The sequence below is a fragment of the Brienomyrus brachyistius genome, chromosome 1 (genome assembly GCF_023856365.1).
Source record: "Brienomyrus brachyistius isolate T26 chromosome 1, BBRACH_0.4, whole genome shotgun sequence".
NCBI classification, from domain to species: Eukaryota; Metazoa; Chordata; class Actinopteri; order Osteoglossiformes; family Mormyridae; genus Brienomyrus; species Brienomyrus brachyistius.
The window spans coordinates 27,600,022-27,622,538 of NC_064533.1; the positions used below are offsets into that span (position 1 = coordinate 27,600,022).

Sequence of the window (22,517 nt, forward strand, 5' to 3'; positions counted from 1 at the left end):
GACCTCTGTGCCTATAATTGTAAGGTCATTTGTTCAGATCTTTTTGTGAGTAGAGTGATGTCACCGTTGGGTCCTTGAGCAAGGCTCTTAATGCTTATTGCCCCAGAAACTGGCTGTCCCTGCATCCTCGATTTTACATCACTTCCATGAAAACACAATATTTAACACGTTGGAGATTACCAGTTATCTGACTCTAATTATCCATTTAATTGGGTTGGTCAAACTAGGAGGCAATTACTTTTTCACACAATCTGCAGTTTGTGTTGGTCAGCTGTGTTTGTCATTAAATGAAATAAGTAATAAATGTGTCATTTATTAGCTCAGGTTCCTTTTATCTAATAATATATTTGTATGAATACCAAAAAAACAGTGTCAGGTATGCAGTAATAAAGGGAGAACTGTATACGATATTTTTCAGAGGAAGTATTATGTGATACACAAAGCAGGCACCTAGTAATTACAAAATAACACCAACAGACCATGCATACAAAATGTATCCTAACCAGATGTACAAATCTGTCAAAAGCAGAACTGGGCTTCAAAGAGTCCATAGCAAGCAGAAACACTAAGATATATACTAGCATGCTCAAATTGTGACAGCTTTTAAGCAAAGCTTCTGTGAACTACTGCGTGTTCCTTACAGAATTCAGCCTTGAATGGAGTGCCCTCCAGATACAACTACTCAGAGGAAATGCATGTATACACACGACTGTACAAAAGTATATTCCTTCTTAAATGTTCGCAGTCAAATACAGTGCATACACTAAATCTCAACAGATGATCACTTCATTTCTGTTTACACACAAATCAGATTCATTCTATTTAGCAGACTTACAATTCAGAAGAAGGCTCAGACAGTCCCTAGAGCATTAGAGGTTAAGGGCCTTGCTCAACAGCCTAATAGTAAAATCACTATGCTGATACGGGAGTTGTACCTTTGACCTCCCAATAACAGTGTTCTAAGGCCTTGAGCTGCAAACTCGTGCCTGGAAACTCTACTCATTATTACAAATAGTTGATCTTCTTTTTGCAACAACGTCCCCGTTCTATAAAGACTTGCGGACCACTTTCATTTAAAGCTGCATATATACTTTATGACCAATTACGTTTAACACTTAAGTCGGCGTGTTTTACAATAGAAACAAACACATTTTCTGATATGATTAGATCGTTCTGGAAGTACTTTTTTATGTTGCTGGATACAGGCCACTTGACAACGCCCTGATTCTGTGATAAGCTGATATGATCACAATGTTTGCCTATCATACAGTAGTAAAATGAATTCTTAGACATTACAGTCACCTATCTGGATATAAAAGTGAAGTGACCCAAGAGAGAAACACTTGACCTTGTTTTTCACTCACAGGGGCTGTTATATTTTTTATTACTATTACTCGTATGACTTTGGTATTGATAAAGAAGATGTTACAGAGTCATGAAAGTCCTTTGTTATCATGGAAGCTATGCACACATATTTTTAAAGGTTGACAACATAAGCAGGACTGGTGTTTTTCAACGGCCATCATTAGATTCCCTTTACCATCTATAATGCCATGTGGTATTTGAATGAAAATATAAAGCACTCAACCAATGTTCTTTTATGTCCAATAAAAATAATAGGCTCTTCTTGGTATTTTCAGCTAAATCAAGACAATATTAATCTATACCAAGCTACTACAGTGTGGCCTGAATCAGTACAGATAAATTATAATTGATCGATTTAGCACATGCCTTTATCCAAAGTGACATACAACTGAAAGCATAGTAAGAGTCCCTGGATTAACTGAGGGATAAGGGCCCTGCCCATGGGCCCAATGGTGACATCACTGTTCCGATCCTGGGATTTAAACTGGCAGCCTTCTGATCACAGGCACAGCATCCTAACCTGCTGAGCCACGCAGTCTTACTTACTGAGTCTTACCCTTATAATATGTAATAATATTTATGTTGCATGCTACTCTCAGATTCCTTGTCATTCTCCTGAGTTGTATCTATGACTATAGTCTTATTATAGAAGACATCTGATAAAATCTAGGAGACCATTGGATTCTCACCCTCCCATTGAAAATCCGGCTGCAATTAGAGGGGCAGAAGGGTAGATGCTCTTGATGTGTGCGATCGCATCCTGAAGGTCTTCCGTGTTAGCAGCACAGTATGTCCTTGGTGTCTGTAAAAGACAGTGGGATCTCCAGATGAGCTCTGAAACCGCACAGAGTATTAGCCAGCAGATCAACAGATTATATTCTGTGTTGTAGGGTCATTGTTTGTGCATGACACAGAATAGGTGTTTCCAGGGTGTCTAGTCAGTCAGTACATTTACATGCACACTAAGAAAATTTGAATTATTGTGTTAGTCCGATACAAATTTTTCAAAGACACGCAGATAATACGAGTCGATTTTCTGTGTGTATACATTCAATCGGACTCAAAGTGGCCCAGATGAACTGCACTTGCTCCATGGTTTCCCCTAGGGCTTTGACCCAGAAGTAACAGACGAAGTCAGTACTTTGAGCGTGCAGCATACCTGAGAATGTACAGCGATGTAAAACTGTCAATTAAAGGGTGCTTTTCCATCGTATCAGGTACCGTACTTTTGGTACTTCAAGAAAGGACTAAAAGTACGGTACTTCAAGGTGTTGGTTTTCCAGTGCCGTAAAAACTAGTCCAATTAAATGGCGTAGTCAAGCTATAATGTTGTGCATGTAAACGTAATGAATGGCTGCCATCTTGTTTTTGTCTTTGCTATGGCCAATCACATATCAGCACCTAGCACACAGCGGAATGTCTTGTATTTAGAGCAGACATGAACTTCATACCATGACAGAGCTGCTGGTCAACAGAGGGCTAAGCAGTGAGCTGACTCAAAGTGACAAAAGTCAGTACTGAAGACAAACACATACAGCCTGCATGTGTTCTAACCTGTAAAATGTTAGTATGCCTAGCGGAGATGGACAACCAGCTAACCTTGGACCTCCTAGGTTTTTTTCTCGTATTACTCTTCTTGCTTGTACCACATTTTATAAAAATTAAACAAAAACACTGTCAGGGAATGGTGTGTGAGTGAATGGTGTGTGAGTGTGCCCTGCGATAGGCTGGCCCCCCATCCTGGGGTTGTTCCCTGCCTCGTGCCCATAGCTTCTGGGATAGGCTCTGGACCCCCCGCGGCCCAGTAGGATAAGCAGTTTGGAAAATGCATGGATGAATGGATGGATAGAAACAAAAACACAAAAACATTAAACAACATTCCTTTCATAAATGGCTATCGCAAATGTACTTAGACTGTATTTTACTAAACAATGCAAACAATGCAGGACCGGATGGCTGTCTGTCTCTGCTGGGTCACCTCCACACCCCCTTTCCCCTACCCGTTGCAAGTCGTGTCATTTTTATGTAAGGTGTAGTGCCCATGTGCTTATGTTGCTGAGGTGTTTTTTTCGGTTCCCACAATGTACTCCCTACTGGAGTGCAATCTGGGGGGTGTTTTTTTATTCTCCTCCTCTCCCACCATGTTATCCTGTTTCTATTCTTCTCACTTCCCCTGTCTCCCGACCGGTCTTCCCCCTACTGTGATGTCTGTGTATATGTAAGGTCGGTTGATGGCCTGCTCTTCACCGGTACTTGTGACTGGTGCCATGGTATATTGCATCAGCAATAAAGGGCTTTTCCAATCCAATCCAATCCAATCCAAATGACAGCTATTTTCCTTTGATAATTTAATATTACTTTACTCCTTCACAACTCTATTTTCATTTACAATTATTGTGTACTTTCTAATTCTCAGATTGTATTGATTTACTTCTTAGCTCAGTAAACTTTATTATGTATACCTTGTAAGTACCGGGTCAGTCCCACTTTTGCCTTCCGAACCTCTTCAAGGGTTGACGAGTTGTGAATTCAGAGAAGCCTTTCTGTACACCACTGTTGTACTGAGTTGTTATTCTTGCACTTGTGGGCATCCTATTAGCTAAAATGAGTCTGGCCACTCTCCTTTCATTAAGCGTTGTTTCAGCCAGAAAAATGCCCCCGACTGGATGTTTTTTTCATTACACCATTCTCTGTAACCTTTAGACCATGGGTGTCAAACTCCAGTCCTGGGGGGCCAAAGCCCTCCACATTTTGGGGTTTCTCCTCATTTAACACACCTGATTCAACTCCCTGTGCCAATTACCACACAGCTCTTGAGCTGAATCATTTGTGGTGGAACAGGGAAAGAACTAAGCTATACAGGGCCCCCGGCCCCCCAGGACTGCAGTTTGACACCCCTGCTCTAGACACTGTAGTGCATGAAAATCCCAGAAAGAAGTCTATTTCTGAGATGCTGGAAAGACCACATCTGGCACCAACAATCACATCGCATTCAAAATCACTTATATCAGGCATCTTATCTGTTCTGATGCTTATCCAAACAGTACCTAAGCCTCTTGACCCTGTTTGTGTGCCATGTGGATTCAGTTGGAGGCACATGATTCACTGTTTGTAGGTGCAGGCTTGCTTGCATTAAGAAACAGGTGTAGCTTATAAACTCACCACTGAGTACATATGTACATACATGTATATACACCCATCCCTTTTTGTGTGATTTTAACTGGTGAAGGCCATGGTCATGCTATCTAGCAGGGTCACAGACAGTCTGAAACCGTTCCCAATAAACACTGAGCGAAAGGCAGGGGGAACCAGATGCTGGTCCATTTCTGGGCTAACACACCGGTTTCCAAACTGCAGGAGGAAACAGGAACTCCCAAAGGACACATGCAAATGCTTACAGAGCAGGGATGTGATTCAAGCCCCCCAAGCATGATGATATGAGGCAACACTGTCACCCACCGAATCCCATATTACATACAGTATATGGTAACTATATTTAAGTAGGTAGCACATAGCAGTCATTAAAAAAAAACAGCTGTTGTTTTTCTGATTTACTGTGTTAACACATTTATATAAAATACATATTTCACTTCTAAAACTTTCATCTATCCTACTATTTTCAATAGCCACTTTTATAGTACCAGCATTTTCAGTTTTTTTCCAGGATGACTGCAGCAAGTCTGTATGCTTCGGTGAAAAGTGTTTCTACATTTTCAGAACTCAGCCATGTTTTGGAATGAATTTGTGAAACATCTTACTTGGAGATACGGAGGTACGGAATGCTTGATTTTCCTGTAGCTCAGAGCTGTCTGATTTATGGCTGTCTGATCTATGCTGTGGGCATGTCTTCTTCCATTACATTACATTTATTTAGCAGACACTTTTGTCCAAAGTGGATCAAAGAATGGCATCGGATAGCACCCCTGGAGCAATGGGATTAATGAGCACTACACAAAAATAAATTGATTGAATTAATTATTACTTACAGTGCATTTCAGATTAGAAAAACAGACCCTGGAACTAACCTTAATTCCATTCATTCACTTTGATTTAATTTAACTCATGATTACATGTAAAAAATAATATTAATAATAATAATTTTAATTCTAAAAGAACTGATCCCATTAAGGAATTATGTTACTGTCTTATATCATATTTAAAACATTTAAAAATCATTAAAGCACATAGTAACCATCACATTGGATTCTTTTTAGTAATATTTACTTTTTTATCGTTATAAGGCAATTTTCCCACAGATAAGCCATGTCCACTTGGATCATCAGCGAGCAACCATTAGCCGTCAGTCTTTAGTAACTAAAGGAATTATGTCAGAAATCAGGAATTACGAGGTATTTCAAGACCAGAAGATTTTGTGACACTTCAGGACTAATACTGAAAATTTTATATGTTACATATCTTGACTGATTCAGATGAATGTTTTAAAATCCTTACCAAAAGCTTTTCGCCAGAAACACCCCGGTTGTTGAAGACTACAGACCTAAAAGAAATAGGCTCCTTTCAAAGAGTATTCCCACACTCAAATAGGTACCACAGAAATGTCTCTCGGTTCCTCTTGCCAGCTAACAGATGATTTGAGGGACTGACAGCCTGCTTTGTTCTTATTAAGTATGTGAATATGGGACTGGGGAATGAGTGCTTTTGCAGTCTGAACATTGAAACACAAGAGAAGGCTTGGTTCTCCTGCCTTTCTGAAGTATTTATATTGGTATATGTTGAAATGTTCATATTAAAGCAAAGGTGTCTGAATATATGGTTTGGTGATACATATATGCTTGCGTTTGTTTATTACAGGAATTGTATTTGTATATGTATATATGAATTAATTTGTAACTTAAGTAGCAAACAAGAATATATGAATAATGAGCTGTTTGTAGTGTGTAGGAGTTTATAAGTCTGCTCTCCATTCCTTTACGCACATGTATGAGAGACAGGGAGCAGAGTATGGCCAACAAAAACAAGCAATAAAGGCCTATCCTTTGAAACTGCCTTGTTTGTTCCGGCTACGTAATCATTGGGTCAATGGGTCCAAGCAAAGTTCACCTACCCACGACAGGCTCAAATGAAACTTAACCCTTCATGAAATAGTTGATTTGTCTCATCAGCAGCTCAGAGAGATACATTCAGCTACTTTAAGGTTTTAAATTTCCCATGCAAAATGATTTCAGATTAACGGGCCTCCAGTTAAGGATAAGCATATGTGCAAATGGATGGATCTTGTTCCATATATAGTAAACCTTTTGAAAAGGGACATGCAAATATGGTACAGTATTAGCACATTTTCCATGAGTGATAGCGATGCCAACCTGTAACCCAGTTCTTGGCAAATGTAAACCATTCGCAGGATGTAGGATTCTTGGCTTGATCCTGTTAAGCCGGGCAGCAGTAGGACAGTTGGCCTTCTGGAAGCATCTGCATAACTGGGGCTCCCGTCACTATCACACCAGTCCAAGGAAATCTGCCCCCCATCAGCGGCCTTAATGAGTTCACTGCAAATACACAGAGTTCCATGTATATGTTAATGCTGTGCATTATAAATAAGCCCAACCATCCATTTGTCCAATGCTAGGGCAAATCAGGGCTGTGCAGGAGCTCTACAGTCTATCCCAGGCAGCACCTGGGACAAAGCAGGAATACACCCACGATGCCAGTCGTGTAGCAGGGCACATACAAACACAACTGCATGTCTTTGAACGGAGTATATCTGCACAGTACTGAGGGAAAAGTGTAACTAAAACTTACCAAATATCAAATCAAAGTGTTATGTGTCAAATACTCAGTTCAACGTGCAGTGAAATTCTTGCCAGTCAAAATTTAAACTGCGCTTGCAAAAAAACAAAATCATGGAACAGCAGTGGGGACATCGAGAGTGGGGTTTTCGGATTGGAATTACGAACCAGAGAGATTATAAGAGAAGTCTGTGATGATAACGATTCGGTAGCTTAGTAGAGCAGATAATTCATACTTTCTATAGTGGATCTTTGGTATGGCTGCAATTAAAGGCCTGATGAGCGTCTGCATTCGGCTCTCCCAGCACCAGAATGTGGGGAAGTAGGTTTCTGATACCACCGGACATCGCTCGCTCAAGAAGTGACGCAACTTACTTCCACCGGTAATCAGTTGAGGTTTCTGCAAGGAAGACATGAGACCACACTGGGTAAAAGGTGACAGTTTTGTAGGTGCCCCAACTTGATGGTAAAAGAAGCTCTTAAAATCCATCATCACCAACATATCATCTGATTCATCAAGAAAATTAAAGTGGAATTTCGCTAGATCTTTTTTTTGTCGTAAGCGCCACAGGAAGCACTGTGCACAGGGCAGGGGTAAAATAAAGAGAAGCACAGTAGATTGTAATAATAACCGCAATGATAGCATTCATTACAAACGTCAGAAAATGAATTAACTTTCATGGCATAGTTCTCAACAGATTATATACGATATTAAGTATATTTTAAGTTTTCCTTCCATGTTATTGCACTTTCTTTAGCTCCATATTTACCGCTATACTGATTTTGAAACGGAACGGGATCTACTTTTAAAACGCATTATTCTTTAAATTTATTTATCTGTAAACAAACTAGTAACCACTTAGCAAGCAGTTGTGTTTCACCGATTATTGCGGTAACTTCACTAGTGACACCGCCATCTTCCAGGGTGAAAATGCCAGCACGTCTAAAAATAACCTTTTAAAACGTTTTTATTTGTAGACGTATTCTGAGTTAAATAATCGTTATACAGGAATCATAAGACGGAATCAGGTGTCTCATACCTTCGCTATGAAGACCAAGTAGTAAAAGGCGTAGGCAGCAGCGAAGCCGAGGATAAGAGAAAGCTCAACTCCGGAGTTCCAAAAGGCGTCCCCCGCATCAGGAGATGCGTCTCTGGGCAGAAATGTCATTTCCAGATCTGGCCCTGAACTACCTCTAAGTAAATGCCAATGAAGACAGAGCCAAAAGTGGCGTGTTACACAAGTGGCGTTGCTGGGGGAAGATGAATGGCAAAGTGATGAATTGACGTTGGCCATGTGCGTATCCAGGGTTAGATCTTCCCCGATTAAAAGCGGAACTGCCTGCTGGTGGCGCCCGGAGCCGGTGACTCATACATATATATATATATATATATATATATATATATATATATATATATATATATATATATATATATACACACACACATATATATATATATATATATATATATATATATATATATATATATATATATATATACACATGCACTGTTCACTGAAGTACCTTCATCTTGCACTGAAGAAAAATTAAAGAAAATCTACCTCTTCATTGAAACAAGTTTATTCAAAGAAAAAAAAATCCCTCATTGAGAAATACATATTCTTAACTAAAACACGTGCCGCAATTGTTGACAGCATTGAATCTTCTTATATAACATTATATAAAGTTGGAGAATACGGATCAGAGCATCTGAGACCATTCCTCTTTACAGAATCTCTCCAGACCACCCAGGCTCCTAGGCCCTCTTTTGCACTCTTCTCTTTAGCTCCGCCCACAGGTTTTCAGTGGGGTTCAGGTCAGGGGACTGACATGACCATGGCAGAAGCTTGGATTTGTGGTCAGTTAACCATTGCAGGGTTAATTTGGACATGTGTTTCGGATCATTATCCTGCTGGAAGATCCAATGACGGCCCAGTTTGAGTTTCCCGGCAGCGGCAGCCAAATTTTGATTTAAAATCTCCTGGTATTTCATGGAGTCCATAGTGCCATGTATCTTAGCAATGTTTCCAGGGCCTTTGGAGGATAAACAGCCCCACAACATCACAGAACCTCCACCGTATTTTACAGTTGTGACAAGGTTCTTTTCATTGTAGCCATCTTTCTTTTTACGCCAAACCCACTTTGAGTGTTTACTGGCAAAAAGTTCTATTTCTGTTTTACCAAACCATAGAACACAGTTCCAGTCCAAGTTGTAGTATAATGTAACAAATTCCAGGCGCTTACATTTCTGGTTGCCTGATTGAAAAGGCGTTTTTCTCTGGCATACTTTCCAAATAATCTGCTGGCATAGAGATGCTGTCTGATGGTGGTTCTGGAGACCTGGAAACCCCAGGATTTTACTTTTTCTTGCAATTCCCCCAACAGTGATCCTTGGAGATATCTGTGCCTCTCTTACCACACTGTACATGGGGTAAAATAAATTCAGGTCCCCTTTTTGGCAAGTTTATAACACCTCCAGTTGATGTCCATTTTTTTATTGTTTCCCTGAATCTAGAAATGGGCATTTTCAGGCGAGTAGCTATTTTTTATAACCATTCCCTGAGTTATGAAGGGCAACACACTTCTCCCTCATTTGGTTGAATGTTCTCCTTTCTTTGTCATGCAGATGGTTGGCTAAGGGAATTTGGTTCTGTGTCTCCTCACATTTGTATCCCCGTTAATCAGAAAGTCATTGATTTCAGCTGGTAAGTTCCTATACACTCTAATCAACTTAACAATGTCCAATTTTAACGGGAAACATGCTTCAGTTACATTGTTTCACATTAATTTCCAAGGGTGCCAATGACTGTGGCACATATGTTTTCGTTAAGAACATTTATTTCTTGATGAGGAATTTGTTTTTCGTTGAATTTTCGATTAGAAGTCAGATTGTTCTCATTCTTTTATTGCAACATGAAGGTACTTAAGCAAACAGTGATTTTTTTTTCTAACCCTTCCTATTCATTTTTACAAGGGGTGCCAATAATGGGCACTGTAGACGTTACGCTAAGGTGAATATTATTTGTGTTTGTAGTTACATAACGTTATAGTCTGGCTTGTCTGGTATCCAGCATAACTATATATACTTTCAGATTAAATGCTGTAATGATATTTTTAAAATAGTTAGGAGGCATAACACTGTCCTGCCAAGTAAGAATGGGACAGAAGATGAACAAAGCAGCCGGGATTTGGCTTGTGTCTCCAGCGCATAGTCAGGAAGGCCGTTTGCTCTGAAGTGGGCTACAGGAGCTGCTGCAGGAACTAATTTTAAAGCATAACATCTAATTCCTGCTTATAGCATTAATATTCAACCTTAATATAACAGAATGCACACACACAAGTTACATTTAGAAGTGTTATCAAAAGTGCCCTGACTACAGACGCTGAAATAGCCTTAACTGAGACTTAACTGAAACAAAAAAGTTCTGATTGTACTATTGTGGTACACAACATTAGAATTAAGATACGCTTAGCCCCCAAAGGATGTGTCCCTTGGGCCACTGAGCAAAGCCCCCAACCCCTGAAATTGTACAGGAGTGCTGGAAAAATGGCTGACTCCGTGCTCACACCCCAAGCTTTGCTTTCAGCTGCACATACGTGTATGTGTGTGTGTCAAAGGACAGTCCTAGCTTGCTAGTTAATGTGCCACTATCCCGGAACTGTACAGCTACAATTTAAGTTTTCATTTCCTTGGGGTGACTGGCAGGGTGCATCAGGGGGTAACACTGTGGCTTCACATCCTTGGGATGTGTGCTTCTCATTCCCGGGTTGCGTAGCTTAACTCTTGCTCTCTGTATGTTGACTGTGTGTGTGTGTGAGGAAACACAAAAGATAAACGCTGGTGCAGATCAGTAAGGTAAGCGTGACCTTTATTTCCAAATGCTTCACACAACCGGTATGACAGTTGACGGAGCTTTTGAAGGAGAATGAAGGTGATCGGGGCGGGGGCTTGCTGATCGGGGTCGGTCGACGATGGGCAGAGGCGCCAATCGAAATCCGTGATTCAGGCACATGTCGGGCAATCGGAATGGGTTGGTAGTGACGGGCTAAACAAGGATCGGGGTCTATGGAACGAAGCAGAGGTTGGTACGCAAGGAAACAGGCACAGGAATGAATGCTCAAACTCAGGTAGAAGCATGAAGATCTTGCGACAAGCTGGTGAGCCAGACATCCAGATAAAGACACCTATACACAGAAGATAGGGACCATCCGGGAGAGACGAGGAGGATCATGGAGATGATGTACTTACCTAGTCAGGCGTGTCCTGTCGATGGGACCTTCTCGAGGGGAGCGACAAAGGCAGGGAACATCTGGGGTGCTCCTTAACAGCATGTTTTTCCCAACACACAGGAGTCCTCCTGCAGTCAGAAACATGCCGTTTGGTCAACTGGTACCTTACGTTTACTGCAGTGTGTCCAAGTGTTCCCCGAGCTCCTGGGCCTGGTTCCAGGCGCACTGTAATCCCACACTGCATAAATGGTGCACGATGGATGCTCCTGCTGCTCAAATCCTCAGGTATATTATGGGTACTTGTACCAATACTGTAGCAAATTACCACATTCATTGTGTTATGGTATTTCGTTTTTTTCATGGAAGGAAGCTTTCAGTATTCATTATCCTTACGGCTTTTGACAATCCTATTACATTATGTTGTTGAATATGATTGCATATACTATTTTTAAAGAAGTCAAACAGTCAAAAGACTTTACTTTAGATGGTATATAATATATGCTACCATAACAATATGTATATATTTTTAATTTACATTTTTGATTTGTGTCATGCCCGGCTCGTCCGCTCCTCGTGTGTGCCACGCCCCCTGATTACCCACGTGTACTTCCCGGATCGTCTCCATCTGTGTCCGATTACTTTGATTAGTCCAGTCCTATTTAAGTCCTTGTCTTGCTTGTCTCCCTTGTCCGTCATTGTGGATTTGGTGAGATTTGTCCGCTCTAGATGGTCCCTGTACCTGAGTCCCGTAATAAACCCGCTATTTTCCCCCGATCTACGCCTGTCTTGCCTGCTCCTTACATGCCAGCCCGCACGATCGTCGCTCAGTTCACCGGTGATCGTGACAGATTTGTGCGTTGCTAAAGATTTTGGGCCCCATGAAAGCATATCATATTGGGCCACCTAGTCCAGACTAATCCAGTTATTTTCCAATTTTTTTACAGTCCCCATCACTCAGGGTCCCTTGGAATCGTCCTCACTCCCCCTGCCTGGAGTACTTGAGGCAATCCGCTGGCGAAAGCAGGCCAATGTTAATTACAGCAAAGATGAATAAATCTTCTATAATGTTGGTAGTGGTGGAAAGGAGGGACCTCGTTTGTTTTTCGTTTCTTTTTACTTTGCCCAAAAAAAACATATCAAAAACAAATGCAGAGATGCAAAAAAAATGAAGGGATGGGGAGGAGGGGGGAAAGAGGCCCCCATCCTGGCTGGGGGGCCACTGCAAAATTTACCAAGGACACCCAGCCCAGGGTGGAAAATTTTACAGAGTGTACCTTTTGGTGACATGCAAAATTGGCAGTGGTACTCAGGGAACAGTGAAGAATGCACCTTTTTAATATGTTATTGCCCAAGAAAATGGTCAGTAAATCAGATTGCATACCATTGTAGTTTTATGTGCTGAGCTAGTTTATTTGGACGTTTAGTGAAATTCTTTACATTTTGTCGTTACTTGTAACATCAGGCTAATTTTTAATGTGAAATATGTTCTACTAGTAAATTGTACCATCGTGTTTCATATTTCCAACTGATAAGGAGAGTTTCTTGCAAAAAGTAATGTGGGTGGATTTTCAAGTAAGTGCTGAGATCTATTTCAGATCTGCCCCTAAGTAGAGTGGCAGGGGGGATGGATGTGATACTGCAGCTGTATCTGGGGGGGGGATCCCCTGCCTGAGCTGGGAGCGTAGCTTTTCATGGTGTTTGACATGCACTGAATGGGTTTGTCCAAGTAAAGTATGGTCTATGGATGGCTTTTTATTGAATAGATTGTAGACTGGAATTTTTTTATTTGAACAGCATAAATAATTGAAGTCTCCTCCTCATTTGTCTACGTTAAACACAGCCAGTCATAAGTTTCTTACGTTTCTTAATACAGTTTAAGCAGTACCATACTCAGAAAAAGTTACAGAATGGCAATTTATTGAGGAAACATAACTGACACCACCTACTGTATGCAGTAAAACTAAATGTTAGATGCATCAAAACAAATACCTATTAAAGAGATTATTGCTGAATAAAATCTGGTCTTTCTATTAATTAAAAATGAAGTTTTTTTTCTTTATTCTTTTCTATTCACTCCAGCACTGCTGCAGAAAAACCCACAAGTGATCTGCACTGTGTACGCTTGGCCTTTATATCCATTTCATCAAAGATCATCTCAGTGTGCTTAAGGTCAGGTGACTGCAGAGTCGCCTTCATCTTACCTTCATCTCCCTCATCCCTCAGGAACTTCAGACAGGGCATTTACAATGGGTACACTGCTTGAAGTTTAACAAAGAACGATAAAATATAAGGTGTTCAAAATCTTTCGTTTGGATGAAGACAACGTAGGTTCTGACAGATGAAAGGTTATATACAGTACTGTGCAAAAGTCTTAGGCAGACAAAGAAAATGATGTTTAGATCATCCTCGTGTTGGTGTAAAACTATGATATTATGCCTAAGTGTGTCAGCTTCGCCATTTCAGAACCTCTGCTAAAATCATCCTAGTATTTGCAGCGACCGTCCAGTGCAGCCATGTATTTTTTGACTTGGCCACTAGCACACCTCATACAGCTAGTCAATCTCTCACTGACTTTCCTCAAATTGGCTTCGTTTCATTAAGTGGTGATAGTAAGGATTTTCTGTACCAATTGTCACCTTCCAGAGAAGATTCACTCTAATGTCAAACATCTACCCATTATTTAGTAATAGGCACCCAGATTTCATTCTAACACTTGAACCTGTGACCTTGCACAGGAGAAGTAGCTAGAAGTTGGATGGATCGGTGAAAAAAATATAGGTGATTATATTGTATAACAGATAAAAGAATTGTGGTTTGGAATGACAAGTAATCTGTTGTTATTGCACGGTTAAATTCTCTATATTTAGAAATGAAATTCAATCAGCAACTATCTGGTCAGCAGCAACTAAAAAGTGGCAGTACTGGGACCGAGGAAGACGACCCATCCACCCTCCAGTCACTAATCCAATGCTGTACAGGACACAAGACAGGAGCAGACCATGGGTGAGATGCCTGTATGTCTGGAACTATACATATATTTGTTTTTATGTTTTTTTCATCACAGGTGGATAGTTCAAGTGCAGAAAATAAAAATCCAGACCAAGATTTTGTTTCAACAAACCAGTTGAGTATCTGTAATTTAATACTCAACTGATTAGTTGAAGCAAAATCTTGGTCTGGATTATTACTTTCTGGACCTGAACTATCCATATTTGCTGTTTATGTTCTCTGGTTTTTATGCCATTTTTGTGGTTTAGTGACTCGGTACTCCTAAAATAAGCGATCTTCCACAGTTTACAGTGGTCAGTTCATTTGCCCAACACTCTACCCACTCCTGCTGCTATTTTTATCCAACTATAAATGTTGTTTATTTGTAACTCCGACCTTAACTAGCCAAATAACTGTGCCAACCTGTGCTCTCATTGAAGCCATAGCATGGACAGGGAGAATGCTGAGCACAGAACAGAAAAAAAGACATATTTTGGGTTTTTGGTTGCCTTACAACAGCCACTAGTGCCTGATTTCAGCCTGTACACGATCTAAGAGTTAGAGGCTTGTTATTTATTAATGAAGCAGGACAACAATGATAAGTAACTAGCAAGGGAATGGAGAGAGCAGCAGGTAAAGACTATTACATCAGAACTGTAAGCATGATTATAAAGCTATATTGTACTGAGGTATGATGCAATAGTGTTAAAGGTAAATGTAAATAAACGCTCACGCTGCTGTGTTAATCATAGCTGAGGAATCATCTTATGTATGCTCAAATGGGCTAGCAGCAACTCTGCAACATGATACTGAAAACTTACTCACAGCAGCTGTCCATCGGCTGGGCTGGCAGCCAGCTGGGGAGAGGTGACCAAGCAGGACGCTCAGCTTTATCAGTGTCAGAGGAGAACGCTGCTGCACCCTGTGTTTGAACTGGATCCAGCTTTTAAAATGAGACCGGTCAAAATTTAACCTGCTTTCCCAAAGCTGAAGAGCCGCTGAGGGAAAAACACAAGGACTCATCCGACGGGAAGCGAGGGGAAGTGACTCAGGATTCAGGGTGTTTTTACATGCAGTGAGGAAGCAATTAGCTGAAACTGAAAGTCAGGGACTCGTCACTGCAAAAGCAGATGGGGGCATAAGGATTTATGGGGATAGAAGGTCACTGGTGGTAGATCAGTGTCCAGTTCCAGAAATTCAAGACCAGTTCGATGTCTAACACTGTAGCAAATTGGACTTAACACAGACTTAACAAAAGATTAAACTTGATGACAAACCCAAGCCTTACCTTCTTCATCACATGGAAAACAAGATGGGTGCATTTATGAAGTATTTTGAATATGTTGTGGAGCTTCCATGAGTGACGTTTAAAGGAGTTTATCTTATTACAATGTGCAGGTTTGTGGGACCTTCTTGAATTATTCTGAATTATTCCAGTAGCCTTCGGAACTATAGAAACAGAATGCAAAACGCTTTCAGAAAGATGTTACTTTTTCATTTTTCTTATATATTTCAAATTTAGTTTTACCAGTACTATGTATCATTTATCCATCCAAATATCCATCCAAATATCCATCCATCCATCCATCCATCTTCTAACTATTTATCTTAGATTAACATAAACATAAACCCAAAACTATAATACATTGACAAAAATAAGATAAATAAGAATGCATTTAAATGAAGAAATCTGTAGAAATTAAATTTACAAATTACAATTTAAAAATATGGTTTTGCTTATTCAAGGATAATTCCCTAAGAAGAGCAATATATATATATATATATATACAGTTTGACTAGTCAGCCTTGATCAGCATTTCCAGAAATGCTTGGACTTCTGATTGAGAGGCTGGCCTTTGAGCTACATAAATCATAACTGGATAGGCCTTAGCGTTCAGAGTGACAGAGTAGCATAGTCTGCTTATCCGATATACATCACATTGATCCAATACCTGCACTGCAAGTGTAAAGCAAAGCGCTTTGTGGAGCTGACAGCGGACTCACATAGAACATTCATACACGGCAATTTAGGGGAACCACTTCTCCTGAATGACATTTGCCTGGGGGCGTTCCCAGAGAGAACACACAGCCGCCACACTCATGCCCCAAGCTGGAGGAGTTTAATACTCAGGTATATTACAGGACCCAAAACAGCTTGGCCATGAACTGCTCTGACCCCTGAAGCCCGGTGGGGGGGGGGGGGTTTCAGAGAATCAGAATGCTCACTGAATCTGATCCCAGAACAGTTTGTACCAAATAGCCATTGGTATCATCAGCAGCTGATGCTGAACTACTACAATAATATTTATAGCTGCCATTTATGTGAGCACTGTGATGTGTAAATGTCACTTGTCGTCAAGGCACCGTTGCACATCATTCATTATTTATTTTTCTATTTACTTTATTTAGCAGGTGCTTTTATACAAAGCGACCTACAAATGAAGTAAATAGCACATTACAAACATAGGTACTGGCAAGGAGTCAATTCGGCATATGTGTAGTTAGGTCGATTAGGTACAAGTGTGAGCAGTATAGGAGCAAGAGCTACACATCTTCTTCCATCAAGCAAGAACCTAACCAATACCTTTTTATACTGATAATTGTTGTCTATACAGGCAGGAGCTGAATGAACATCCTGATGTTCTTGTACTATATGGCCAGTAAAACATCTTGAATCATAAAATTTCTGTGTAAGGCTAGAATGCTACTTGTGGTTCACCTCCTAGAAACCTGAATCTTAAACGATTTAAATATCGTACATTAGAAACAGGTAAGCACTAGCTTTAAATTTTAAAGCAGCTCTATATTAGTGAAGGTCTCTAACATATTTATAGCGGAACAATTCTTCTCAGGAACATTCCTGGTTGTAAATAACCACTAGATGTCAGCACCAGACAGCTGGCCCAACCCACTGCTCGCTAATGGAGATTCAGCAAACGGCATATACATTGCATACAGCAGAAAGGGGGGTTCTGGTTCTATATTACATATAGAATAACATAACATTTTGCAAATCAAAATAAAATTAAATTGCATATACCTATATCAATAATCACACTCATTTTTTTCCTCGTTTGTTTCCGCTGCATCAAAGTGCTCTATGGTGACCAGCAAGTTTTAATTTTCTTCTTCTTACCTCTATCTTTATTTTTATATATTAGAATTAAGACCATAATGCCCTAAAATGCAAAGCACTGCTGACACTGATAAAAAGGGCCTCACAGTTTTTTCACTGTCCACCCGTATGTGTAGTAAGTCTGTAAATAACTATGAACTAAGATATTTTGTCGCGAGATCAGACAGAGCCTAAATGTCATGACTCAATTTTGATAAAACATGCATATGGAGTTTTGCCTTTGTAAAGTAGTATATCTGGCTGGATTACTTATATGAAATATGCAAGTATGGAAGTATGCAGTATTGAAAATATAAGACATCCAGCTTGTCAGGAATTGAGACAGATAAGGTATGCTATCCTCGGTCCCAAATGCTTTTAAGTGGTTTAATGATTATACTGCATCATTGATTTTCCTGCATCTAAAGTAGCAATGAAAGTAGCCAAGACGGTAGCCAAAAATGAGCAAGGAAGCAGAAACTGTGAGTCAGGCAACAGGTTGCCAATTTCATTCCCACAGCAGCAGTAAAGACCCAACTTACAAAACGCTCTTCATAATTTCACGTGGCACAAAATGCAATGTAAACAGTGGCTTGACATTTAGTTATTATTTTATTACCAGCACTATGTGTATAACATTCCTCAGAAAAATAGTTTCCGTGACAGTTTGGGTACAATGTGATTGTGTCGAGCTGTCACTTTGATATCGTCTGATATCTTCTGAGGGAATGTGGACTCACTTTGTGGTATGGAATCACTGGGGGCAGAGCCTGGTGTATAAACCCTGTTTCTCTGTGGAACTGAGGGGAGGCTAACATATGAGTGTTAAGATATGTATATATATATATTCACAGAGGAAGACGATATGTGGGATCTTACCAAATGAGGGTCATATACAGTACAGGGGCCGTAACCCCTCTGCTGTCACTCACATTCTCCACGAATCACGGTCCCTTTTATGCCCCACATTAAACAACAAAATCCTAGCATTTGCCCTGAAGATGAGCCCTAACATCAGCATGAGTGGAAGGACAGAGCAACTAGGAGTTAAGGGTTCCAGTGCCCAATGGAGATATTGTTCTGCGGAGCCTGGGACTTGAGCCAGTGACCTTCCAGTCAGAGACACAGTCTCCTAACCCACTGAGACACACACCATCCCCCATTTGATTATGGTATTAGAAAGAATTGAGTCATCTGGGACCTACTGGTATAATACAGAGGCACTGGCGCAGAGACTCAACATGACTGATCAATATGTTAAGGTTTGGCCCTTACCTAATGCCCTGAGTAAAAAGAACCAGCTCTCTCCTCTTATACCTCATTCAATAGATCTATCTGTGACTCCCCAATGTCATGCGGCACCATTCAGCATTTCTAAGGCTCGTAGGCAGATTGTACCAAGAAGGAGGGAGATTACCTGCTGCATCAATGCTAAATTATCTGAATGTGATTCTGAACTCCTACTGAATGGTAACACTGGGAACTTCATATACGCGCTGTCTTCACATACACAGACATCAGCACTCACTGAGAAATTTTCAAAGACAAATAATTTGCCTTCCATTAAATAATATTAACTATCAATTAACTGAAATATAGAGCATTCAGTCTTATCCAGTGAAGGATAAAAAGGATGCAGGATATGAAACTTTACGTTCATTAAATCTAATTAGATAATTCTAACATAGCTACCGGTGTCCTCCTCAGTTCCTTTGTCCTCCAATAGAGTGCTGGGTTATCATTAGTCCATTATAGTTGTGTTAATGGTAAATTCCCACTGAGCCGCTGAGCATAATAGAAAATCTGGCATCTTTTACTATCTAGTGGATGCAGAAAGTGGACAGCAACGAAAATGCTAGGGGAGTGCTGGGCTTAGCAGGTATCGCATGCTCACTCTTGGTGTCACGAATCATGTGGCTCCACTGACTGACCTGACCAGAAGAAATCAGGTGGACCTGTAGCAGTCAGTTTGCATTTCAGCACATTGATACAGGGAACCTTCCTGAAAAATCCAGACTTTGACTTTAGCACTGATTGAACAGACTGATGTGTCATGAAGCCCGGTGTACTGGTTTGACTGCATTCCTAATCTGAAGCCTTCAAACAGAGAGCGAATATCTGCAGGAGCACCTGCTCATAACTGTCTTGGCACTTTGCCTGGAGGGTTAGGGGTGAAGTCACATGTGTCACCAGGCAGTGAGGTGACAGTTAAGTCTTAGAGTTTTCTTCCAATATATAATTCCTCCATTCTTTTCTTATAGATCCTTCAGCGTGAACTTCTGCATCTTGAAGAATCCGTGGAAATCACTACCCAGGATTTTCACCTGTGGACACCCATAGAGAAAACCTTCAGAGACATGGAGAGAACATGCAAACTCCACACACCCACAGAGCCAGGGACAGAACTACAACCCTGGTACCCACTGTACAAAGAAACTCAAGGAATGTACACCACTTGATGATATATGAAGTGACCACACCCTTGTTTAATGAAGCAACGAACTACACAATAATATACCAGTTCACAAATTCATTAAATGTTTTTTTTCTTCTACGGTGAACAGGTCATATTCTCTTGCATGTTGAGAGACCTATTTTCAGGATCACTTTGTTTAAAACACAGTTTCTTAGTTAGTGATCGATTGTGACTGTGTGTGTGTTTAACTAAAAATGCAAAGAAATGAAAGTGTCTCCTGGTTAATCTCTAAGATTTGGAATTAGCATTTTTATTTTATTTAAAAACAGCAATTAAGTATCTGACAGTCTGCAGTGTGAGTCATCATTCATAATCAGTAATTACCTGTGCCTTACCCTCTTGTCAGTCCAAATTACACACACAGTGAATACAATTCAGCAAATTCAGTGAAAGCTGTTGTGCTGTGGCTCTCCATGCCGTTTCCTGCATACTAAGGTTCTCTGTCCTCTGCTTGCTCTCAGTAAATGTTCTTTGTATCACATCTTGAGGAACAAATGACTCGAGGGCAGGCGTTGTGGCAAAACAGAAAGGGGGTTTTCTGGACTCAAAGAACAGAGACTGGAAATAAACAAGATCACGAGGGATCAAAATTGGAGGGCTAGTGCGGGGAAGGACATGGATGGAATGACACCAATGACCAGACTGGGGAACATAGGACAGGGAAGGACAAATACGGGACTAATGAGGGAACTAACGAGAGGCAGCTGGGAGTGATTTCCACATGAGGGTTAGAAATGAGAAGCAAGATGAGAGGGATAGACATGGCTTGTTAGGACCATGACAGGAAGGAGACGGGCAGGGATATGACACTTTGAGCAAACTCGTAACTAAGCCCATTACCTGGATTACTCGACGAGGCTTTAGTTGTCTCTTTGACTGATGTTGAACGTCATGTGCCTCACTCCATGTTTGAGTAATGATGGGTATAAGCCCCTATGATATGATATGTAGTGCAGTAGATCAAGTCAATAATGCTAAATCTTATAACCGATGTATATAAGCCTGGACAGAAGCACTGAATGGTTGATACTCTTAGCCTGTTCTTTTAGCAAATGTAAATAACAATAATGGATATATTTAGCAATACCCCGCGACCCAGTAGGATAAGCAGTTTGGAAAATGGATAGATGGATGGAAATTTAGCAATATATTCATTTTTCTGGGGCTCCAAGCCAAAAAGAGAAATACATCTTCATTTTTAATCATGTAGCTGAATATTATTAAAGGAAATATTTAAAAATAAACTTGGGCATTAATGTTATCTAACTAGCTTAAGACTCTTGCTCACAATCATGACACGGGCAACTAACTTTCTACTGATTGCTATGTCTAGCAGTTGCTCTGACTAGTTGTTACATCTAAAAGCAGGTTAATATACTAACAAAAGTCTGGTAACTGTATGTGAACGACACATGAAAGGCACAGCAGTTAAGGTTGCATCAAGAAGAGAACAAAAAAGACTGGGAATGGCCAAGAAAATGGAAAAACCAGCTGACCTGAATTAGCATCGAAAGGCTTGCTTTAAGTTCCTTATCCTTAAACTTATTTTGGTTATTATACTGAAATCGTTGTTTACATATCGTGTCATTTTATATGCTTTACATTTATTTAGAAGCCATAAGAAATTAGCGTCATATCTGTGAATGTTTGTCTGAGCAAGTTAGGGCCTCTAACATCTTCTCTGCTTTATTGTAGCTCTTACCGTAGTATATCGAGCATGCTGGTGACAGGTAATATCTAAAACAGGAAAGCACCTGTCTGCTGAGACCAGAAACAGTTTCTGCTCTGTCCAAGAGAATATTGTAATGTAGTGTCAAATGTGGTACTTAAGAACCTCACGGCAGTCTGAGGAGAGAAGCAGCTCATTTATTACCCTGACAAGTGCTGTTTCGGTGCTTCGTGCCACCTGAACACAGTCTGAAGCATATCATAAGGCATTATGGATAATTCAGACAGTGTTAAGGTTGCACAAAAAAAAACAAACAAAAAAAAAAAAAACACGAACCTACAATCGCGTCTCCGATGCTCAATTAAATAAATTCATCATTAATCCATAATATCTTGGTTTGTTTCTTATTTTTGATGGGATTTCCCATTAGTTCAGCAACTTTATTTAGAGAAATCTATTCCTATCCACACTAATTAAACTGGAGATGTATGTTGACCTAGCCGGTGCTTTTTATAGTTTACTTCTCTGTCGTAGGCAATAGATAAAACGCCGCTGCACCGTTAACCCTTTATTCTCTGAACTGCGGAATAAGATTCCTGTTTGTCCATTTCACACAAACTATTTTGTGGGATTATAGTCTTGTATGACAGACACGGACGTACGTATAACAATCGTTTTACATTTTTATTGATTGTGTTTTAGTAGCACGTAGGAATTTCTTCACGATCCTTTAAAAAATTCTCTTTTATTATTGGTATGGTGTGGGGTGGGTCGCTGCGCTACACTTGACCTTATTTAAACCCCAACAAGGCTGGCAGTGTGAGTTGGGATTCATTACCTGAGCTATTTGTTGGCCAGGGGCTGATTATTAATCGGTTTGGAGAGGCGCCAGGCCAGTTTAACCCGGGCTCACAGCGCCCTGACATC

At 40.4% G+C, this 22,517-nt stretch overlaps 1 protein-coding gene and 2 long non-coding RNA genes across 5 annotated transcripts in view; 1 reads left to right on the forward strand and 2 right to left on the reverse strand.

The window, feature by feature from the left end:
- LOC125738141 (phospholipase ABHD3-like) overlaps window positions 1-8,415 on the reverse strand; it is a 15,152-nt gene extending 6,737 nt beyond the window's left edge. The window contains exons 1-5 of the mRNA XM_049006820.1: window positions 8,153-8,415; window positions 7,349-7,512; window positions 6,690-6,872; window positions 5,818-5,863; window positions 2,055-2,167 (exon numbers count right to left, since the gene is read on the reverse strand). Coding sequence (XP_048862777.1) covers window positions 2,055-2,167; window positions 5,818-5,863; window positions 6,690-6,872; window positions 7,349-7,512; window positions 8,153-8,407 — 761 coding nt within the window. The 5' untranslated portion in view covers window positions 8,408-8,415. The remainder of the gene's footprint in view (window positions 1-2,054; window positions 2,168-5,817; window positions 5,864-6,689; window positions 6,873-7,348; window positions 7,513-8,152) is intronic.
- A 2,549-nt stretch (window positions 8,416-10,964) lies between these two features.
- LOC125745838 (uncharacterized) lies at window positions 10,965-15,352 on the reverse strand. Its single transcript, XR_007398791.1, has 3 exons — window positions 15,152-15,352; window positions 11,362-11,470; window positions 10,965-11,176 (listed from the first exon to the last, which is right to left on the reverse strand). It is a non-coding gene; the product is annotated as an uncharacterized LOC125745838 (long non-coding RNA).
- On the forward strand, window positions 13,998-20,006 carry LOC125745831 (uncharacterized). 3 transcript variants are annotated; one of them, XR_007398790.1, is made up of 3 exons: window positions 13,998-14,120; window positions 14,245-14,356; window positions 19,707-20,006. It is a non-coding gene; the product is annotated as an uncharacterized LOC125745831 (long non-coding RNA). The 3 variants fall into 3 exon arrangements; XR_007398788.1 differs by having other exon boundaries at window positions 14,066-14,120; window positions 14,210-14,356; XR_007398789.1 differs by having other exon boundaries at window positions 14,066-14,120; window positions 14,210-14,345.
- The last annotated feature ends 2,511 nt before the right edge of the window (window positions 20,007-22,517 follow it).